Source organism: Calonectris borealis, chromosome 8 (genome assembly GCF_964195595.1).
Source record: "Calonectris borealis chromosome 8, bCalBor7.hap1.2, whole genome shotgun sequence".
In the NCBI taxonomy this organism is placed as follows: domain Eukaryota; kingdom Metazoa; phylum Chordata; class Aves; order Procellariiformes; family Procellariidae; genus Calonectris; species Calonectris borealis.
In genome coordinates, this window is record NC_134319.1 from 8,022,501 (window position 1) to 8,041,721 (window position 19,221).

General features: G+C 37.5%; 1 protein-coding gene across 6 annotated transcripts in view; it reads left to right on the plus strand.

Annotated features, from left to right (window-relative positions):
• FAF1 (Fas associated factor 1) overlaps positions 1-19,221 on the plus strand; it is a 174,585-nt gene that overhangs the window by 97,744 nt on the left and 57,620 nt on the right. For all 6 annotated transcript variants that reach the window (XM_075155797.1, XM_075155795.1, XM_075155793.1 and 3 more), the window contains 3 exons: positions 16,244-16,339; positions 18,061-18,187; positions 19,154-19,217. In XM_075155797.1, the coding sequence (XP_075011898.1) occupies positions 16,244-16,339; positions 18,061-18,187; positions 19,154-19,217 (287 nt within the window). The remainder of the gene's footprint in view (positions 1-16,243; positions 16,340-18,060; positions 18,188-19,153; positions 19,218-19,221) is intronic.

A 19,221-nucleotide genomic window follows, 5' to 3' on the forward strand; every position in this document is an offset into this window, starting at 1 on the left:
ACATTTTATCTCAGAAATGTCAATTTCAGTGAGTTTGCCAAGTGCATTATGGTCTTTTACAATAAGGACTCAAAAAGCCAAATTAATTGCTGGTTTAAGCCAAGCACCGTCAACTAAAATTGCATCTGCTTCCACCAGGAGAATTCAACCCCATTTCGGCATAACCTGTTGTAATCTGTTGTTTAGATTGGACATTAGGAAAAATTTCTTTACTGAAGGAATGGTCAAGCCTTGGAACAGGCTGCCCAGGGAAGTGGTTGAGTCGCCAGCCCTGGAAGTATTTAAAAGACGTGTAGATGAGGCGCTTAGGGACATGGTGTAGTGGGCATGGTGTGTTGGGTTGACGGTTGGACTCGATGATCTTAGAGGTCTTTTTCAACCTTAATGATTCTACGATTCTATGATTCTATGATTCCATCAACCTCACTTTTGTAGGAAAGGCTGTAGCAAATTTTGAGGTTACTGTTAGTTATTCATTCGTTCAATAATAAGTTCTATTGTCATTGGAATTTTAAAGCATAAGGAACACCGGTGGTGCTATAGACATAATTATTTGTCATCTTTTACTGCTTTCTTCTTTTGCAAGAGATTGACAAATCCGTTTGCTCTAATTAAGACAATGTTTTTAGCTGTTCCTGCTTTGAAACTCATAGACATGATAGTTATTTTTATTAAAAATGACATGTTCATAAAACTCATTAAAAGGAGTAGAGCTTAAAATTAGTGAACAAGGACTGACTGAGACTGCTACTACAATTTACCGCTTCAACGCTGCTTCCAATTTCTGTCTTTATATTGACAGAACCTGCAAATCAAAATGTGATAGAAATGACCATATATCGAGAGAGAGAAGTATCGGTAGGATAGATCAAGGCAGTCCAGATGTCTGAAGTATACCATGAGACAATGTACTGGTGGAGTATACTGTAGATACATCACCATTCTACCTTTCCATCTACATGCACAAGAACTGCATTGGAGGTTTTTGTGTCCCAACAGAGGCTGCTGCAGGAACCACTCTTCCTCCTCTGAGTTTATACCAAAGTAGTGGTAATCTTCACTAGAGAGAGTTTTTGCGGGACCACCAGTGTCTTATTTTCTCTGAATCACCTAGCTACGGGCAGTCAGTAGCCATTATAGTCACTGGACGTTACTAGCTAACTCTGAAGTAGCCTCTTGTCTCCTTCTGCAGGTATGTAGGCTGCTTACCCTCTTAACTCCTCCTCTGTGCTTGATGCTCAGCTGAGCTTTCCTCCAAACCAATTATACATTTTGCCTTGTAGTAATAACACCTTGTGTACGTTAAGCTGTATCCCAGATTTCATAGGAGGGTGCTTTTTCTCTCTTTTTTAGAGATCTACTCCTGAGATAACTCCCACTCAACAAGCTGGTTTGAAAATAGGCTAAAAAATTGCCTTTGCTGATGAAATTACACTCAGCCAGAGTTTAACCTACAACTGTATCCTGTTAAAAAGTTTTCATTCTATACGCTTTTGGAGCTTCATCTTAGAGATCCCTTTGTACCTTCATCAAACACTGTGTTGTCACAGAAACATCTCTGAATGACGATGTGTTTGGGGGAGCAGCCCTGCAGCCCGTTTCTGCTTGAGCAGGCAAGAGTTCCTTTTTCAGGAGTACTCACAAAGGGCACCGTTTGGCATAAGGCAGGAGGTGCTGAGGTTCTTGGACTACTCAATGAAGAAAGAGACATACTTCAGATTCAGTTAATAGGAGTGGTCTTATTTAGGTGCTCTAACTCACCGTGCAGAAACGAAAATATTCATTTCAGTGCCAAGACGTTGTAGGACTACATTTACTTCATGCCCTGCTGAGAGAAGCTAGCAAGAGCTATTATCAAAGACTCCTTTTCTCCTCAGTCATTTAATAGTAGCAGCTTCTCTTTTATTCTGTGCTCTTGGAGAGCAGAATAGGAAGTGATAATCTCCTTGGAATACAGCAGACACCTGTTTGATAAGTGGTAATTGCATTATTCCTGGAGGATTATCACAGTGGTGCTTGTTTCTTTGTAATGAAACTCCACTGTATAAGCAGAGCAGAGCTTCACTAGAAGATGTATGAAAATCTGTTGCAACAGATTGAAGGTGTTTGGGACTCTGTAAACAGAGTTTCATTTTAAGTAAGTGTATGGTAAGTGGGCTTGCCGTGTAACAGCAGAAGAAAGCTATCTAAGATTACAGCATCACTTTTGTTGTTTTATATGTAAGTGAGAATGTTTGCTATTGCTAGAACTTCACTTGGGGTTTGTTCTAGTTATGTGTAAAGCCTGATAGAATTGTCTCAAGTGCTTCCTGTAAAAAAAGTGGTATTTAAATTAGTCCATAGATAACTTTTTATAATGCTTGGAATGGAGCTAATCTGGTCCTCTGTTGGGAATTTTTTGTTGAAGTCCAATAAACTGTTGATAAAACATGCAACCAAGAAAATACTAGTTGATAAATCTATTTTAGGCAGATAACTTCCTCTACCAAACAAGAGAAGAGCTCCGTTTTCAATAGCAATCACAGGATTGAATTCCTTTTCTAAACATAGTTACTGCGCAGTGGTCAGAACGTAGACCTGACACAGATTTGTAGCTCTGCAGACTTTACTTGACATTTAATAAAACACTTTACTTAAGCAACTCAAGCCTTCTCATTTCTAAGAGGAGGCCTGAGATTTAATGCTGAACTTTCATACAAGTCAAAGAAGAGTAGCTACATGGCGTCAGCTGGATTTCAGTAGAAACTGGCCACCTTGTTTTTCTTAGATGGCTAAGAAAATCCAGTCTAAAATGTTGGGAATGTTTTATTTTGTCTAGTCCTTAGAGGTCTCCGAATAGAAAGACCCTTTATAAATGCTTAATTTTTTAGTTATTTATGTTCTTTATCTTTTGCTTGTCACACTTGAAACTATCATACGTCAGCCAAGCACATTCAGTATGTAGTTATACTGAATGAATGAAATTAATGCATTTTTAGCTGCAACTGCCCCAACCCAACAACTTGCCATTTAAGGATACTAAAATATTGTTTAGTATTAATACAATTTATTATTTCTAGTTTTGAACCTTTTTCCTTTAATTGAGGAGGTTACGTACTCAGTGCTTTTAATTCTACTGTTGTAAAGAGTTAAAGGCCTTTTCATATATTCCAGGTAAGGGAAACAGAAAATAAGAAACAACCATCCTTTTCAGAAGCTCATTTTTAAAAGTCAGTAACACCGTGTTTTCAAAAGGCTAACATTGCAAAATTCCAATTCCTCGAAAAGTGATATCCAGGAAGAAGAGGCAGCATAAAAAGCCTATCAGTGTTTGAACCATTTGTTGGAAGCAGTGTTGCTAGCACAACTGCTTGAACTCTGGCAAGGATTTATATAGTGCTGGAAACATATCCAGGCACTCTTCTGTTTGCCATCCAAAGCATTGTACAATGCTGTGAAGTAAATGGCATCCCACCATAGACCAGAAACGTGCCAAGTATTTGGCTGATACTTTTTGTGAATGCAAAGCAGTTCCCGAGATGTATCTGTGAATATCTGTGGGCAATGTGTGATCTGGGTGAATCAAATTGGTTGTTGGTTTATACTGTTGCTTATTATTTCGCTTACAATTGTTTCTTACCTTAAAAATCTGTTTAACGGTTTTGTATCTCTTCTAGCAATAGCAAAAAATAGGCGATTTGTGATCAGACTTAGAACAAATAATATTATTATACCCTCTTCTATGGCAGTTACACAATTACTTAAAGAAAATATCAGAAACCTAACAGACACTGTGTTTCAACACAGAAGCCAGCAAACGAAACAGGACAATGCTAGTACCTTGATTACTTTTCAGCCCTTACGTTGTGAAGAATTTTGAGGAAAGGAAGTGTAGGAAGACAGGTTAACTCTGTTTAGTGTTTTTGCAATTGTTACGAGTCTGAATCCATGTTAAGTGCAGCTGAATTTTTCACAGTCGCCGTTAGAGTATCAAAAGTAAGAGTAAGCAGTATCACAAAATACCGCAACCAGACTGCAGAACATGTGATGGTCCACAGAGAACTGATGGATGAGTGGATGCTGGCGCTTTCCCACGTTTTCAGGTACTAGAGGGATTCTTGTCCTTTTTCTTATAGACCTTTTCTTTTGTTTACCTTGATGCTCCTCTCATTTGGCAACGTGAAATGGATGAATGCTTTGACTCCTGGTATTTGTTGTCACCCAAAGGCAGTCTCTCTCTTGCTTGGGAAGGGTTGGGAATCCCAGTTTATCTATGAGTAACGCTCTATTAGTCGTAATAGATCTTATTTTGGTGAGAGAATATTTATTTTCGGTTCCTGAGACATTCAGAAATGTACAGTGAGTTATGACCTGTTCCCAGGCATGTATGTTTTATAGATCAATTCACACAGGTGCACTTATTAATAAACTCACTTAACCAATTTACATGCATAAGTTTTAACCGCTGAGTAATTAGCGAAAGCCTTGCCGAGGAACTGGAAATTTGGGAAATGTGTCATTATTTGCATATCAGTATAAAGCAATTACTAAATTAAAGAGTGCACGTTGTGACAAACATGAAGCTCCTTTACTGTTGCTTTGTCAGTGCACATTAACATCAACTTGATGTGAAAGCCTGGCTTTCTCTGCATGAACTAAAAATCCTAAGGCAGAAGTACACAATGAATCACCCAGAGTTTGGAGGCTAGCACGCTGAATTGCCTTGGGGTTCAGACTGAGGAAAGAAAAAACTGATGTAAAAGACCATTGAGAAAACGTATCAGTGGAAAGTAATTAACTCAAGATCCACAATTAGCCTCATGGTCTATACTTAACTGTGTTCCAGGTCTTTCAGCGTTTATTTAATTCTGTTACCCTGTGTTTCAAATAGCTGCAAATGGCTTGGCAGATTTTTCATCCTTTTTAATATTTACAGTTTTTGTCTAAGGAGAAGAATGAGCTCTGTAAGTGATCATGGGTATTTATTTCAGTCTCTCAAGTATATCTCTTTCTTAGTAGAATCTGTTGTACAAGGAAATATTATTTTCCGTTTGTTTCCTTTAAATAGATTTGTGGTTTGAAGCAACATTAAGTACTACAGTATCTGTCCTTGTGCTTTAATTCCTAACTTGCCTAACTAGGCTTAATCAAACGAGAAATAATCAAAACCAGGGATAATTTTCTCTTTCATTCAGCTAGCAAACGAGAGTGATAGATTCACAGTAATACGGCTGGTGATTAACAGCAACCGTAGCAAAAATTGGCATGCGTGTTCAACCTGCGTACCAGAGCTGGGTGTTCCCAGAGGACCGAGCACAACTCTTTCTCAAGCTTGTACAAAAACTCTTGGTAGTGTTTTGTGAAGCTTGCTTTATTGTGGTTGTCGCTGTGGCTCCAGCATCCCTCATCTGGTGTCTGTCTTGAAAGACACAAGTGACCTGCTCACTGTGCCATGGACTCTTCTCCAACCTCCCTCCTCCCACCCTGTGTGCTCTTTATCCACAAGTCGATTCCAGAGCATCCTCACCGTGCTGCTGCCTTCAGCACGTTGTGTAAAGATCTCCCAGGGTTGTGCCTTTGTACTGCAGCAGAAGAAATAAGATACGTTCGTTTAATATGCAGCCTTTTGGAATAAACTGCAGAAGAATTTTGGAGAATTAAGCAAAGCAATCACTTAATCACTTAATCCTAACCTAAAGAATTTATCAAATTTTTTTGAATGTATTAATATTTAAGACACTTTTTTCAGCTCAGATGTTTTTTAACTTTTGGGTTCTGTGTTTTAACTCTATAGCATTCCTTTGTGATTTTAATCTTCATTATAGTTCAAAGATCTACCATGGGAACATCAGTGAAATCCTTGGAATGAATTTCCTACAACCTGTGTTGACAGGTTTAAATTACGTACTCTGACACTGTTCTTGTGGCTGGATTAGAAACTTTTTTCCAAGTTAAACCTGCGATAAGTAATTGTCACAGCGCGCTGGCACAATGCTAATTTGAAGTGACATGTCCAAACTGGCCTCAGTAACATGAAGAACCCAAACAGGTGTGCGGGGTGGATCTTCCCATGGGCCCTGCTGAACTTCTAACAGGGGAAAAATAGTAGAAAAAGTGAAATGAACCTTGAATAAAGCTGTCAGCAGTAATTATCTCAACAACACTTTGTGAGGAGTTAAAATAAGCATTGCTGATTTATAACCTGAACACACTCCACCCTAGAGATTTTTTTTCATCCAGTTAGTGTTTAAAATGAAACGTTGACTACCTGTCAAGATTTTTTTTTTGTATTGAAGATGCATAATGAAAATGAAGTTATTTTCCAGAGGAAGTTAATTTCAAGGGCTGTCAATTTTTTTAAACTCTTCTGTTCATCTTAATATTTGTACAATAGTTTAATAAAACAAACAAACCTAGAGCATACTTGACTGTTTTTCCCAGCTAATGCTATTTGATGTCAAAAGGTGAAGTGGCTAATGCAGAATTACATCCACTTTTTGTTGTTGTTCAGGGAGGGATAAGGGTTTACGTGATAGTACATGAGCTTTGGTTGGTTGATTTATTTTTTTAAATTATGTACTAAACTTGAATAGCAATGTCTTGTTGACCAGTAAAGACTGAAGAGAGTCCTTCAGTTCTGTATAGTAAATCTCTCTGAGTCTTGTAATTAATTTCACAGTACAAAAAAAGCCCTTGTTTCAGTAAATTTAAAAAAAATGCATTTGATAGACTTTTTCTTTTAAATTGGAATGTACCTTCATTTTACAGTGGGATACTTGCTCGTTGTTGCTGTGATAACACTTGTTTTATGTATACAATGTATTTCAGTATGGATAGAAGTAATTTTACAGTCTGTTACTAACAAAAGAATACTTGCTAGCTTTGAGAAAAGAGCAAAGCAAAAGATAAACATTAATTCACAGAAAACCTTTAATCCCTTGAAGTTTTAAGCATTGCTTTTAAACATGAACATGTGTGAATTCTTAAGTCATATATCACTGACTTTGTGAGATTATACACTGAAAACAAGGTAGATTATTTAATGTATACAGCGATAAGTGATGGGTTTGGCAGTGCTGAGCACCTATTTGTTCCCAAAGAATTTAGTGAGGGTTTGTCTGAGCACAACAGGCTGCCCACACATTGTTAATAATGCTTGGTTAAACACTGAGAACTAGAGCCGTGGCAAGAACAAGCTAATATGAATAATCTCTCGTGTCATAGCATCATTTTTCTTGAAATAATGAGACTCTGAGTATCCTCAGAAATAGCATGAGCTGCCTGGGAGTCCACCACCTCCTTCCTGCATGGATTGGTCTCTGTGTGTTTGGGTCTCCAACCGGGAAAGAGCAAGGAGCCGTCTGATATTTTCTGGAGAATGGCAAAAAATTGCCGAAGAGTTCCCACGCTCTTATTTCTCCTGCTTCAATACTCATATTCAAGGGCTCTACTGGATGCATTTAGAAACCACTATTTTCTTCAACTGTTTGTGTAATGGAAAACTTCCCACTCTTACATTTCAAGTGTGGAAGCAAAACTTCCTCTGCCATCATTCACGTGCTCTACCTCTCCTCCCTCCCTTTTACACTTTGATTTTTCCCATATGCCACATTAACTGCTATCTCCCTTTCACCACACAAATATTCCTTGTTTATGTTTTGCTCGCTTCTTTAATCTCAAAAAGGATACGTTACAAAAGAAAAATGGAAAATGGAAACGCTAGCAAGCTGGGAGCAGCAGCCTCAGCTGTGGAGCAGCCTGACCTGTCTTGCTCCAAGGGTAAGCAGAGTAACTTCTTCTCTAGGCGTTTCAAATAGATTGTTTTATAATTTGTTCCTGTGTCTTTCTGGGGAGTAATGTTAGGTTGAACTGCGCTGCAGTCCCCTAGATCACCCTGAGATTCTGACTTAAAAGACCTGAGGTCTGAGGCATAGGTCTGTGCCTTCACCTAGCCCTGCTGAAAAAGTATTTCTCTCTAATTTCCCATTCTGCACAGTTAGTATGGTAATGTTTTTGAACAGGGAACTTAATTTGTCTAGTGAGGAGAGACAGATGACATCTTGTTAGGCTAGGAGAAATGAACTTGTTTGAATTCTTCTGAGATCCGCTCATCGAGACGAAGGGATTAGCAATGATGAATATGCCTTGCGGACATCGAAACTGAAGTTTCTCTAGACTAAGCAGCCAGAGAATTTCTCGCTTATCACAATGTTACCTACCCTGGCTGAATGGATAGGGAATGGACTGAACCTGGAGATACGGAAAGGCTCCTTTGTGGGAGCCATGCTATTCAGCCAAGATGTAAAAAACTGATGAATTGTTTTGTCTTGTTTATTACCTTACTACTCTTGGTGCACTTGGGCTGTGAAAGTGTTGCCCAGTTGCCTAATATGCCTGGTATCCAAACTCAGCTAGTAGTACCACATGCATATAGAGTATAATAGAAAAACTAGGACAGAAATGTTCCTTCTCAAACTTTTTGTTCCTTCTCAAACTTCATATAATTGTCTTCAAAAAAGACCAGATTTTTTCCCTAGCTTCAAGAAAATGCATACATACAGACATCTGTAGTGTCATTGACATTTATCATACTTAGGGAATTAGCTTATGCTATAACAAAAAGTCAGATAACAGAATAGCAAGTTTAAGATGAAAACGGAAATGCTTGATAAAACTCCTTCCTCACCCTTACTATCCTTACCCCTTCTCTTACCTCATGAGGGGAAAAAGGCATCATAGTAATTACTCCAACAAGAAAAAGGATCAAATTATATGGAAGTGAAATTTTCTCAGTGGAGACACCTGCCAGTCATTGAGTGTTTTTCTACGGACACCTCTGTGTTAGGTTATTTTGAATAATAGAGCATGGCGTGTTATGAAATGTACTCAGTCATGTTTGTTTCTTTATACATTAGCCATGTATCAGTGAGTAAACCAGTAGATGAAAAAGCTAAGCAACTCACGTTTTGAGCACAGTGAAAAGGCTGTCACATGGAATATTTGAACGAAGATTAGGTTTCAGTCTGTAGAACAGTGCGTTCATTTCTGATTAAGAATTTCTTGTGTGATACATGTATATTTAAATCTCCACCTGTGTACTACAGCCTGCTATGCAACCTCTAGAAAGAGCTCTTGTTCAGCTGATGACCTCCTGATTTATAAATATTATTTTGAAATATCATTTCCATGTTTGTTAATACATTTGTTTCTAACATGAAACTGCAACTAGCTAATATTGACAAGCTAGTTATGGCCAAAGTACTGAACAGCGGCCACAAATGTCTGTTAGATTTCAGAGTTGGTATGTACTGCAATAATAATTACCGAGGGTGGTTAGAAGTTTGTAGTTGTGGTAGAATTCACCTTGTTAAAACAGCTCTGATTCAAAGACTGTTCAAGCTGAGCATGAACTTCTATTCTTAATTAATTAGATAACTTTTTACTCACAATGACTTTACAACACTTTTAATAATACTCTGAATGTTGCTTGCATACTGCTATTGTTTCCAGAGCAAAAGAAAGGTGTTGGGGTTTCAAGACGTTTGTATAATCTCTATCAAAATTTGTCTTCACAGGGTGAATAATAATAATATTTTTGGCATATTTTTCTGGAGATAATCTTCTCTTCTTAAGCAGTGCACTGGTTGTACAATGATCACAGCAAAGGCGTAAAACATTCTCAAACTGATACTGAGATAACAGAGAGCTGCCGCAGTTACTGACTTGAGGAGGCTGTTTATCCAGCTACAACTCCATATGACAGTGCGTGCTAACAGCAGATTTATCTGCAGCACAAACAGATACTCTGCGGGCTTGACTTTTGCTCTTGCTCACCAAATGGAAACCAGACATTGCCAGTTTCCACCAGAATTAATATCGATACCCAGAACATTAAGTGTAAATCTGGAATTGATTGGATGTGGCGCTCTAAAGATATTGCCTTACAGAGAGACAGATGGGAAAGGCTCTGCACTGGGCGGAGCGCCTCGGTGTCTTGGGCTAATTATGAGAACTACAGCAAACAGAAATTGGAGATGCCAGCCTGAAAGGTTTAGGATTAGGTAATCTGAGTGTTCCTTGACTGCTTCAGATTATAAAAATCAAAAGGCTAAATTATGCAATTTGTATGCTAAACCTGCCCACCCCCACATTTGAATATATGCAAGTTTTAATTCTACCTGTTCAATATTATAGAGTCTGAAAGGATATATTAGAAAGCATGTGCCTTCTTGGCAGTTACACATGGAGTGACATCTTTGGAAAGGCTTCTTTTTGTGGCTTCTTCCATCCAGCTGTGCTAGTGAGTGCAGCTGGAAAGCTGGAACTATAATTTTAGCTAACTATTTTTCAGGATGCTAGAACTGGAGGGCAGGTTATTAAGACTTCCTTTTGCCTAATATACTACAAGCTGACCTTGAGTAGGACTGGGAATTAGTCTGCTTTTTATGGGAGATTTATGAAGGAGGGTCAAGTATCGGAAAACATGCTTTTTTTTGTACACCAGAATTTTGTTTGCTTACCTTATCTCTGAGTATTAAAGGCAGAAGACATGGATTATTTTCCTTTACCTCAGGAGGAAATCACGCTATGAGAATTCCCCCATTTAGTTTTCTATTGAAGTAGATGATATACAGCCAAACATAATTCTGCAGTAGAAATACACCTAATTGGGTAATTCGACTGATTCATAACAGTCAAGTAATACAGAAATTACATTTCTTTTTATGATCTTTTTACTTTATATTAAAAATCTAGCAGGTACGTCCACTGCAAGGTTTTTGTTCTGGTTTAGGTTTGCCATTGTCAGTTAATGCCTGTTGCTTCACTTGCTGTGCATGAGCAAGTGAAATTTAGCATCATTGATAGACTTCTCTCTTTTGCATATGGATCAAGTGTTCTGTGAATTTTTTTCTGATGCTTTGTAAGGTTTATAGTTTGACCTTTGAATTTCTGAGAGCAAATGATCAAGACTCTCTAGTTCATGTCCAAAAAATTATACTAGAAAAGAAAATATTTTGCTGTGGAAAAACACCACTCCAGTGAGTTGGAAAGGATTCTTCATTTGAGCAGCTCAAACAGTAAAGATAGTTACCCTGTTACAGGGACTGAAATTTTTTCTCATTTTAAGTGGTCTTTTAAACAGTCAAAAGCTGTTTTTTAAAATTGACAACTACTAGGTGATACAGCTGAAGGGCTACATTTAATAACTTGCCTTAGTTAACAGGAACCTGTATGTTTAGGTAATGTACACTAATGCATCTAAAGCAAACCAAACAAGCAGAACTCCCACACACTCCACAAACTCAAAACTCTCACTACTCTTGTAGCAATCAAATACTTAACAAAGAGCACAAAATATTCCTACTTTCCTTAAACATTATCACCTACATCCTCTTAGAGAAAAGGGATCCCTTGATGACAAGTATCCTGTGAACAGCACCACCTCTCAAGTCATGCCGAAGCAGGTCCATTACATATCTGTGGCTCTCATCTTCTGCAAGGTGACACGTTTTGCCTTGTCTTGCCTACTGCACCTGTGAAACTCTGGATTTCCTGGGGAAGGTTCCTGCTGTTGATGACCGTGGTATGGAGTTTGATTTGCTCCAGAGCTAGCTGATATGGAAGCTCTTCTGCTCAAGATCATTGACTCTCTTGGCAGCAATTTGGCAGGTCATTCTCCATCTCATCCCTCTGGAAAGACCATACTTTGCAATGATAAGCACTGAGAGGTTAATAAGAGGCCTAATGGATAAGTCTGTAAATGATGTGCTTCAAGGGCACATTAGTATGTTACGACTTAAGTACAGGCAGCTTAGTGGCAAGAAGAGTTGTCTTAGTGTTTTATTCAGATTACTGGATTGCTGGAGAGACTTGTATCTGTATTTACATGGAGCAAAGAGCGAGCGTTTCCAAAATGACTATGATAGTTGAGGATGAGGAAGAAGGTCCAATTCTGTACAGGTGATTGCTTTAAGCTGGCCACTTTGGATGTCCAACTATATTCTGTTAGGTATTAGAAAGCTCTTAGAGCTTGCCTTCGTACTTTCCTCATTAGATACGGTTGCCATTAGAAGCTCTTTTGAAGTGCTGCTTTTCTCCATCAGCGTGTGGCTGAATATGAGAAAAACCAATTTGTCATATCCAATTACTACTCTCCTGATGCAGTACACCGAGCTTATAATTTTTGTATCAGTATTTCTCAGCGGACAGAGTTCCGCAGCTGCAGTTCTCTGCTGGTATCATTCCTTCATGTTCCTACTACTGTTTATCTTTCTCAGATCTTCAGTGTCTTGATTAAATATCTCTGGACTGGTACAAAAGACTGAGTTTGCTCCTTCCTTTGTAATTTCAGAAGTCTGCAAGAGTGAGAATTAATTTGTGCCAACAAACTCTTTCTAGAAGATTGCAAGCTTGTGAGATTATGGACTCGTGATTTTTTCCTGTGATTCTGAGCATGCAACGGCAGCACTCTGGAATTACATGCTCTCAATGATTTCTTTACCTGCTGCAGACATATTTGTATCATGAAATATTTGAAAAAACAGTCTTTTTAGATTGTTCTAAAGGATATTTCTAGAAGCTTCTACATAAAAATAATACTTTCTAACAGCAAGAATAATATTGTTTAAGGACCTGGTCTCACTCTGGATTTGGCAAATATTTCTAGGTTGATCTGGAAAGTTCTTGGCAAAGAACCCTGCATGTTCTAATCAGAAAAGATGTTGCTTAACTTTATCCCCCATTTATTAATGCTGGCAATTGAAATACAAATAATCTTACACTGAAAGTTTACAAATAAATTCAGCGTCTTAGTGTTGGAAAGCACAAGTGAGCATTAGACTCTTTTTTTTTTTTTTCTCTCTAAATTGTAAGGTGTGGTAGCAGTCTGTCTTTTAGTAGTCAAAATATATTGCAAGTACCCTTTGTGCACTTTTAGTCCAGGTCGTACCATTACCTTTTTGCGTAACAGTAGCAATCTGTTCAATATCTCTCCTGTCTCCTAAAAGGACTCTCCTACTGCCTCTCTCCCTGGAATGTTTCAAGGTTTCAATTTTATTGTCCTTCTCTTTAAAAAGCTATAGGAAGCCAAATAGGGGATGACTTAAACTTTCAACAAGCACGAGCAGTCTATACAGTGTTGGACAAGAGATCTGGCTTTTCAGTAGTCATCTTGATTTTCTTTTTGCAAGTCATTTTGCCTATTTCTGATTCTGTTTCACTTTCTACCTCATGTACCTTTCAGCTGTGAGACCTTTTGAGTAGGGATTTGCACATGTGTACATTTACTGCCTAGAAAAATTGACTAACCTTATTTATTTTTGCTTTAATGTATTATTCATTTAATAATCTATATCTAGCTCATTATTGGTGCCAAGAGTCCTGCATATGCGTCTTTCAATGTCTCTTCTTGTGCACGTGAAAGGCATCCGATTCAAGCTATAGTACTCGCATAACGGTGATTTTCATGCAGAAAAAGAAAATACTCTGAAAAGTTAGTGACTTTTGAGTTTTTGCACAATCAGATGGGTTCATGAGTTGAGACTATGGGTAATCAGGTACTCAGGCTACAAACCGGCATTTTCAGTTTTGCAGTTGGTAAAAAGATTTTGTCCATTCCCATGGGAAGATGGCTGTGAAACAGTGATTTGTATATCTAATGTACTGCAACCCTGTTTGGGAGTAGGCTGATGCAGTATTTAGAAAGAAAAAAATCTCCAAGAGCAGCCTGACATCTAAACAGCTCTTGCCACTGAGACACTTCAGCGGGTGTTCCCATCAGTAAATTGGCCTGCATTCAAAATATTTGTAAAAAATGAGGTTTGCTATCCATGGCACCGGACTGAGCTGCCTGGAAAGTAATCTTTTGCTTAGTGTTGATGTTTTTATGATTTCCAAAATAAAGATTAAACTTTCTGATGCAAGAGTCTCTCTTAGAATGAAGATAACTTAATTCTAGAGAAATGTTCATGCTGCCAGATTATTTTGAAATGAAAGGCAGAGCTTCTATTTGTCCTAGCTTTTCCTTTGCAAAAAACTTCTCCAAAAAAAGCCAAAGCGGAGGGTGATTTCTCACACAAATGTGCACAAAAACCCAACATTCCAGCAACTGTCTGGGGAGTAGGATGAAATGTGCTCTGATGTCGAACCCCTTCTGCTGTTAGCTCATTTTTGAGAGATGCTTTGACACTATAATATAGGGTTGCAAATTGGAATTGCAACACCCTGCTATTGGGCCAAGTGATGAAGCAGCACAATAACTGCTTGCTTGATCTTACCACTCTTGCTTTAATGTGTATGTAAAAGATATTGGGAGCCTTTCCAGGCATCTGTCAGGGTATTTGATGCTGTTCGATAGGGAACCTCAGTCTGTGTGTGGTTAGTGTGCGCGTGTGCAAGTTTTACCAGTATTTTATATAGTGTGGTAACTACAGGGCAAAGTTTCAGGTTTTATAACAGTTGAGTTTTATTATTAAAAGCTTATAAAAATACTAATTAAACTGGTGGATTATTACAGAGAATACAGTTCTTACGCTCTTGTCACAGGAGTTTCATAGGTAATTGGTCTTGACCTGTATGTCAGCTTTAATATTTCATTTGCTGCAGAGTATTATTACTCACTTCCTTTAAGACGATAGCTAGGCTTTTTATGCAGCTAAACTTCTGTTTAACCTTGCTATGAGAATGTGACAGTAGGCTAGTTCAGACAGGTTAACATTCATTTGGTAACCAGCCTGCTTAATCAGCCTGCTTCAACCTGCAGCAAATTAAATCTTTGTGAGTTCTAGCAGGCAAGTGATAAAGTCAGTCTGAATTATGTATAAAAATAAATGGGGTATTTTCAGTGCTTATGGCAGTAAATGAAATTTAAGGCTTGTGATTTATTCGTGGGTTTTTGTTAAGGATGATTGAAATTTATTTTACCTTAATGTTTTTACAGTCTAATTAGGGGGATGCTGTATTTCTGAAATACATAATGTGTCTCATTCTGCCCCGCAAAAATAGTAATAATTTTTATAGGATCTAGAAAATCATCTTCTGCCCTCTTCTGTGCTTCTTCTGAAGGAACTATTAGAAGCAATATTTTAAACATACAGCTAGAACTATGTTTCTCAATGTCACTAAGAATTGTACAGCATCAAATATTTTGTCATTACCAAAATGAATTGGCTATCTTTATTTAAGAGCTATTCACATTGTAAATTTAGCCTACGTGTTATCAAGATAGGGCTTAGATGCTTCTGAAGATTCTACTTGTGGTCATCAACCTCGCTTGACCAGGACTGATGTGCTTTCCAGAAGAGGGCAGTGGGCTGGGTGTATGCTTATCCTGTATAAAGAAGAGTGTGAAGGGTGCTTGAAATGCAAGGATGGCACAAACGGTTCTGTTCATAGAAGAGTGGACGATTCTCATTTTCAGTCGTATCGATTAGTACGTTTTTAAATGCAACGTAGGCTCAGATCTTCAAATATTATTGTTGTGTGTTTGCAGGCATCTAATAATTTTGTCTTTCAAATGACGCTAGCTTTTTTCCATTTGCTGTCTTGTTAGTTTTAAAAGGTTGAGATTAGGCATACAGCAACAGGCAAAAGTGCCGTTTCTGTTGGCACTGGTTAATGAACGTCTATCCTGTCTTTGCTGACTGCAATTTCACCAGCATTGCTGGGTTTGTGTATGTCCTTGTTCATGTGAGAAACATGGCATGTGCCTTTGACTTTAATAATGACCAAGATGGAGATGAAATGTGTTTTTTAAGTAGCCACTGTGATTGTGTCTTTTACACCATCTGGCAATAAACTGTTCTTTCAAGACAATTAATTCTTTTTTTCAAGATGACTGTTTTGATTAGTTTTATCAGTACCTATCATCTTCACTTTCACATTTGCTTATTGATTAGGAAGGAGAAATTTACATTTACTTCAGCAAGGCATACCACTGTAAAAGTTATCATATACAAATAATGGTTTAAACTTCAGTACTGATTTAGGAGATAATAACAATTCAAGACAGTTTTGAGTTTGCAATTCCATTTAGTTTGTTTTGATACTCTGTACATACATACCTGTAAAACTCCATTGTGGTTTCTTTGAATATTTTTACATAAGGAATCATTTTAGTTTTCCAGGCTTCTTTCTTTATGTTTGTATAATTAATTTGGTCTTCTGCGGTGCAGTCTTCAGTTTGAATCCCAAAGCGCCCTTAAAAAAAACCCCAACCCTCAACTGAGACTATGGCTTTAATAAATGATCATTGCTTTGTTTGTAGATGACTCTAGCTGTATCAGGACTGACTTTTCCTTGCCATCGACTTACAGTTGGAAGAAGATCTTCACCCGTACAAACGAGGGAACAGTCAGAGGAGGTAAGAACATCATCTTTATTTAACAAGTATACTTTAGGAAGAGGCAGGGAAAGCTCATTTTGCCATGGTCACCATCCCTTCTGTTGTTAAATTGCATCTTAAAAGAATCAGTTTACTATTCCTGTAATATGTAATTGTGACAAAGTAAGGAACTGGGCAAATGAGTCATTGAAGAAAAAGAAGAAAAACAAAGTGAGAAAGCCACAAGTTACTGAGCAATGAAAAATACTCCAAATTAAATAGAAGGCTGAAACATATAGTTTTAGGATTAGCAGAAAAAGATGTTTGCAGACTGTATAAACTCTCATTTTGTTGTTTCTGACTCTTAATAGTTTGGGTTAAAATTTCCAATGCCTTTGTCCTTCCTCAAAATGAATTTAATATAATTCATTTATTAATATAATTTAATATAAGTAGTTTCCCATTTTCCACACACTTTTCCTACCATTTCATTTAGAGAACTTTAGCACATAAGGTTTGTCTTACTGCACAAAAAGGATGTGTTCAATCTGTTCAGCTCAGTTGAGTTGGCAAGACGTAGCTGTGAGGTACGGTCAGGATGCAAGCCTGGATGTATGCTGTTGGATAGTTGTTAAAAATTAGAGGATGGTGAAACAATGCTGTCCTAGCTATACCTGAACCACTTAGCAGGTTAGATGGATGGTTATTGTTTTCTCCTAGGGTCTGCCAGCATACCGTATCATTGCTTCTTTACTTCATTCTTTCAAAATTATCTGAGTTTGTCCACCTTGCAGAATTTTTTTGTGGACTCGATCTTTCAGAAAACATTCTTTATTTGAAGTTCTTAATGTGTAGCTCTTGTAAGGAGAGGTCCAGCATGTTTGGAGCTCTTTGCTCCTCTCGTGGTCACTTGCATGCCAGAGCTGAAATCTCATCTTCCATGAGACGCTTCGTTGCGCCTTCAGAGATTCATGTAAATTTTCTGTAGTGTACTATCACCGTAACTCCTAGGTCAAGTGGAGTTGGAATAGTTGCTCATGAAAAGAAGTCAGTTTAGAGGCAAGTTAACATTGAATAGTTAAAAACAAGGTTTTCTGAGCTGTTCTATGTTTCAGAGGACATGAAATCCAAAAGATCTGATGGTGGGAGTTGGAGGCACAGACGGGACCTTAGCTCCTTGCACAAAAATGTTGATTTTTCTCCTTTATATTGGTATGCCAAATAAATCAGCCTGTCATTCAACATGCAGTAGTCTGGTGTGCCAAGTTAGGACTACGGGTGCTAAATTTGTATGTCAGAGATTGCAGTGCGATAGGTACCTTTCCAAGGACTGTCCCCCACCATGCAAGTAGTGCTAAAGTAGATTGTTCTGGATATCTAAAATTATTGATAGATTGTGTGGCTTTTCTCACTCTTTCTTACGCAGTTAAAGCAGCTGTAGTACTGTTAGATGGAAAACAGCATTAACTTTGGATAAAATTTGCTCAACTATGTGTATACAGAGCCAGTTCCTTAGTTATTTAATAATGCATTTTGTCAGATAATATTGCTCTGCCAGCCAGGCTTCTAGTAAAAATAAGATCTTATTTATAAAAAGCAATCTGATAATGTTGTATAAAATAGTAAAATAAAATGCAGTATATCAAGTATTTTTATAGAAATGTGTAAGTATTTTTCAGTGTGTATATATTTCGTATTTCACTGAAGATGATGTCTGTAATAGAGGCTTATGGTGGGTTTTATTTTTTGTTTTTATATAGCAATGCACTGATGTTCATATGGTTAGTGACAGTGATGGAGATGACTTTGAAGATGCTACAGAGTTTGGAGTTGATGATGGAGAAATGTTTGGAGTAGCATCATCTGCCTTGAGGAAATCGCCAATGAGTAAGAGTGGACAGTTGATTTACAATTAACTGGTGATTGTACAGCAGTAGTGAAGGCAGAGAGGTATGATGGGTCTGCATAATAAGAAACAGGAAAGTATCTTTTGATAGGAATGTTAGAATTGTTTGAGTGTCATGTCTGATGGATGTATCAGATGAAAATACTGCAAACATAGCTGGCAACTATGAAAGCGTCTCCCCATGGAGGAAGTTTTTTAACCCTATGTTTTTAGCTTATAGTTGAAGAATAATAATTAAACTCAGAGAAATTATGATCTTTAACCAAATGTTCCTGTAGATAACTAGATTTCCACTTCCCTGTTTTGAAAATTCTACAGATACTAGCTTCAGCATCTTGTGGTGATTAGTATTTTTAGCCATTTATGTTAAAGAAGTTTCTCAGCGATTATTTGCCCTTGAATTATGAAAGGAATTGAGCAGGAGCAGTCAGTTACCTCCTATATGCAATTCTGTATACTCTTTGTTTACTTTAGGCTTGTATTAATGTTATTACCTTAGAAGTTTCTTGACAGCAAATGTATGTAATAATATGGAAAACTTCTTAACGTTATGTATAGGAAGTTTAAGAAAAAAAAAAAGAAAGAAAGAAAGAAAAAGAAAAGAAAAATAACTACCAATATAGTGGGTCAAGCCTTTCAAGCCAGTCCTTTCATTTTAATGTATTAAAGTAAGTCCAGAGTGTTAACTCTGAACAAGTGATATATCACATTACACTGGACCTGAGGATTTTACTGTTTGGAAAGCCTGAATATATTCATGAGAGCGTCTGGAAATTTCATGTCTTTCCAAAGGTTCATAGCCAGTAGTCTTTCATGAAATTTATATGGTCTTTCGGTAACCACTTCAGTAAGCTGTCAACATAAAAAATCTATGAAGCAAGTGAGTTCACATATTAAAATCTGTTTCCATAAGGTTGCATTGAATTTATATTTTTCATTTTTTTAAGTGCCAGAAAATGCTGAAAATGAAGGAGATGCCTTATTACAATTTACAGCAGAGTTTTCTTCAAGGTAA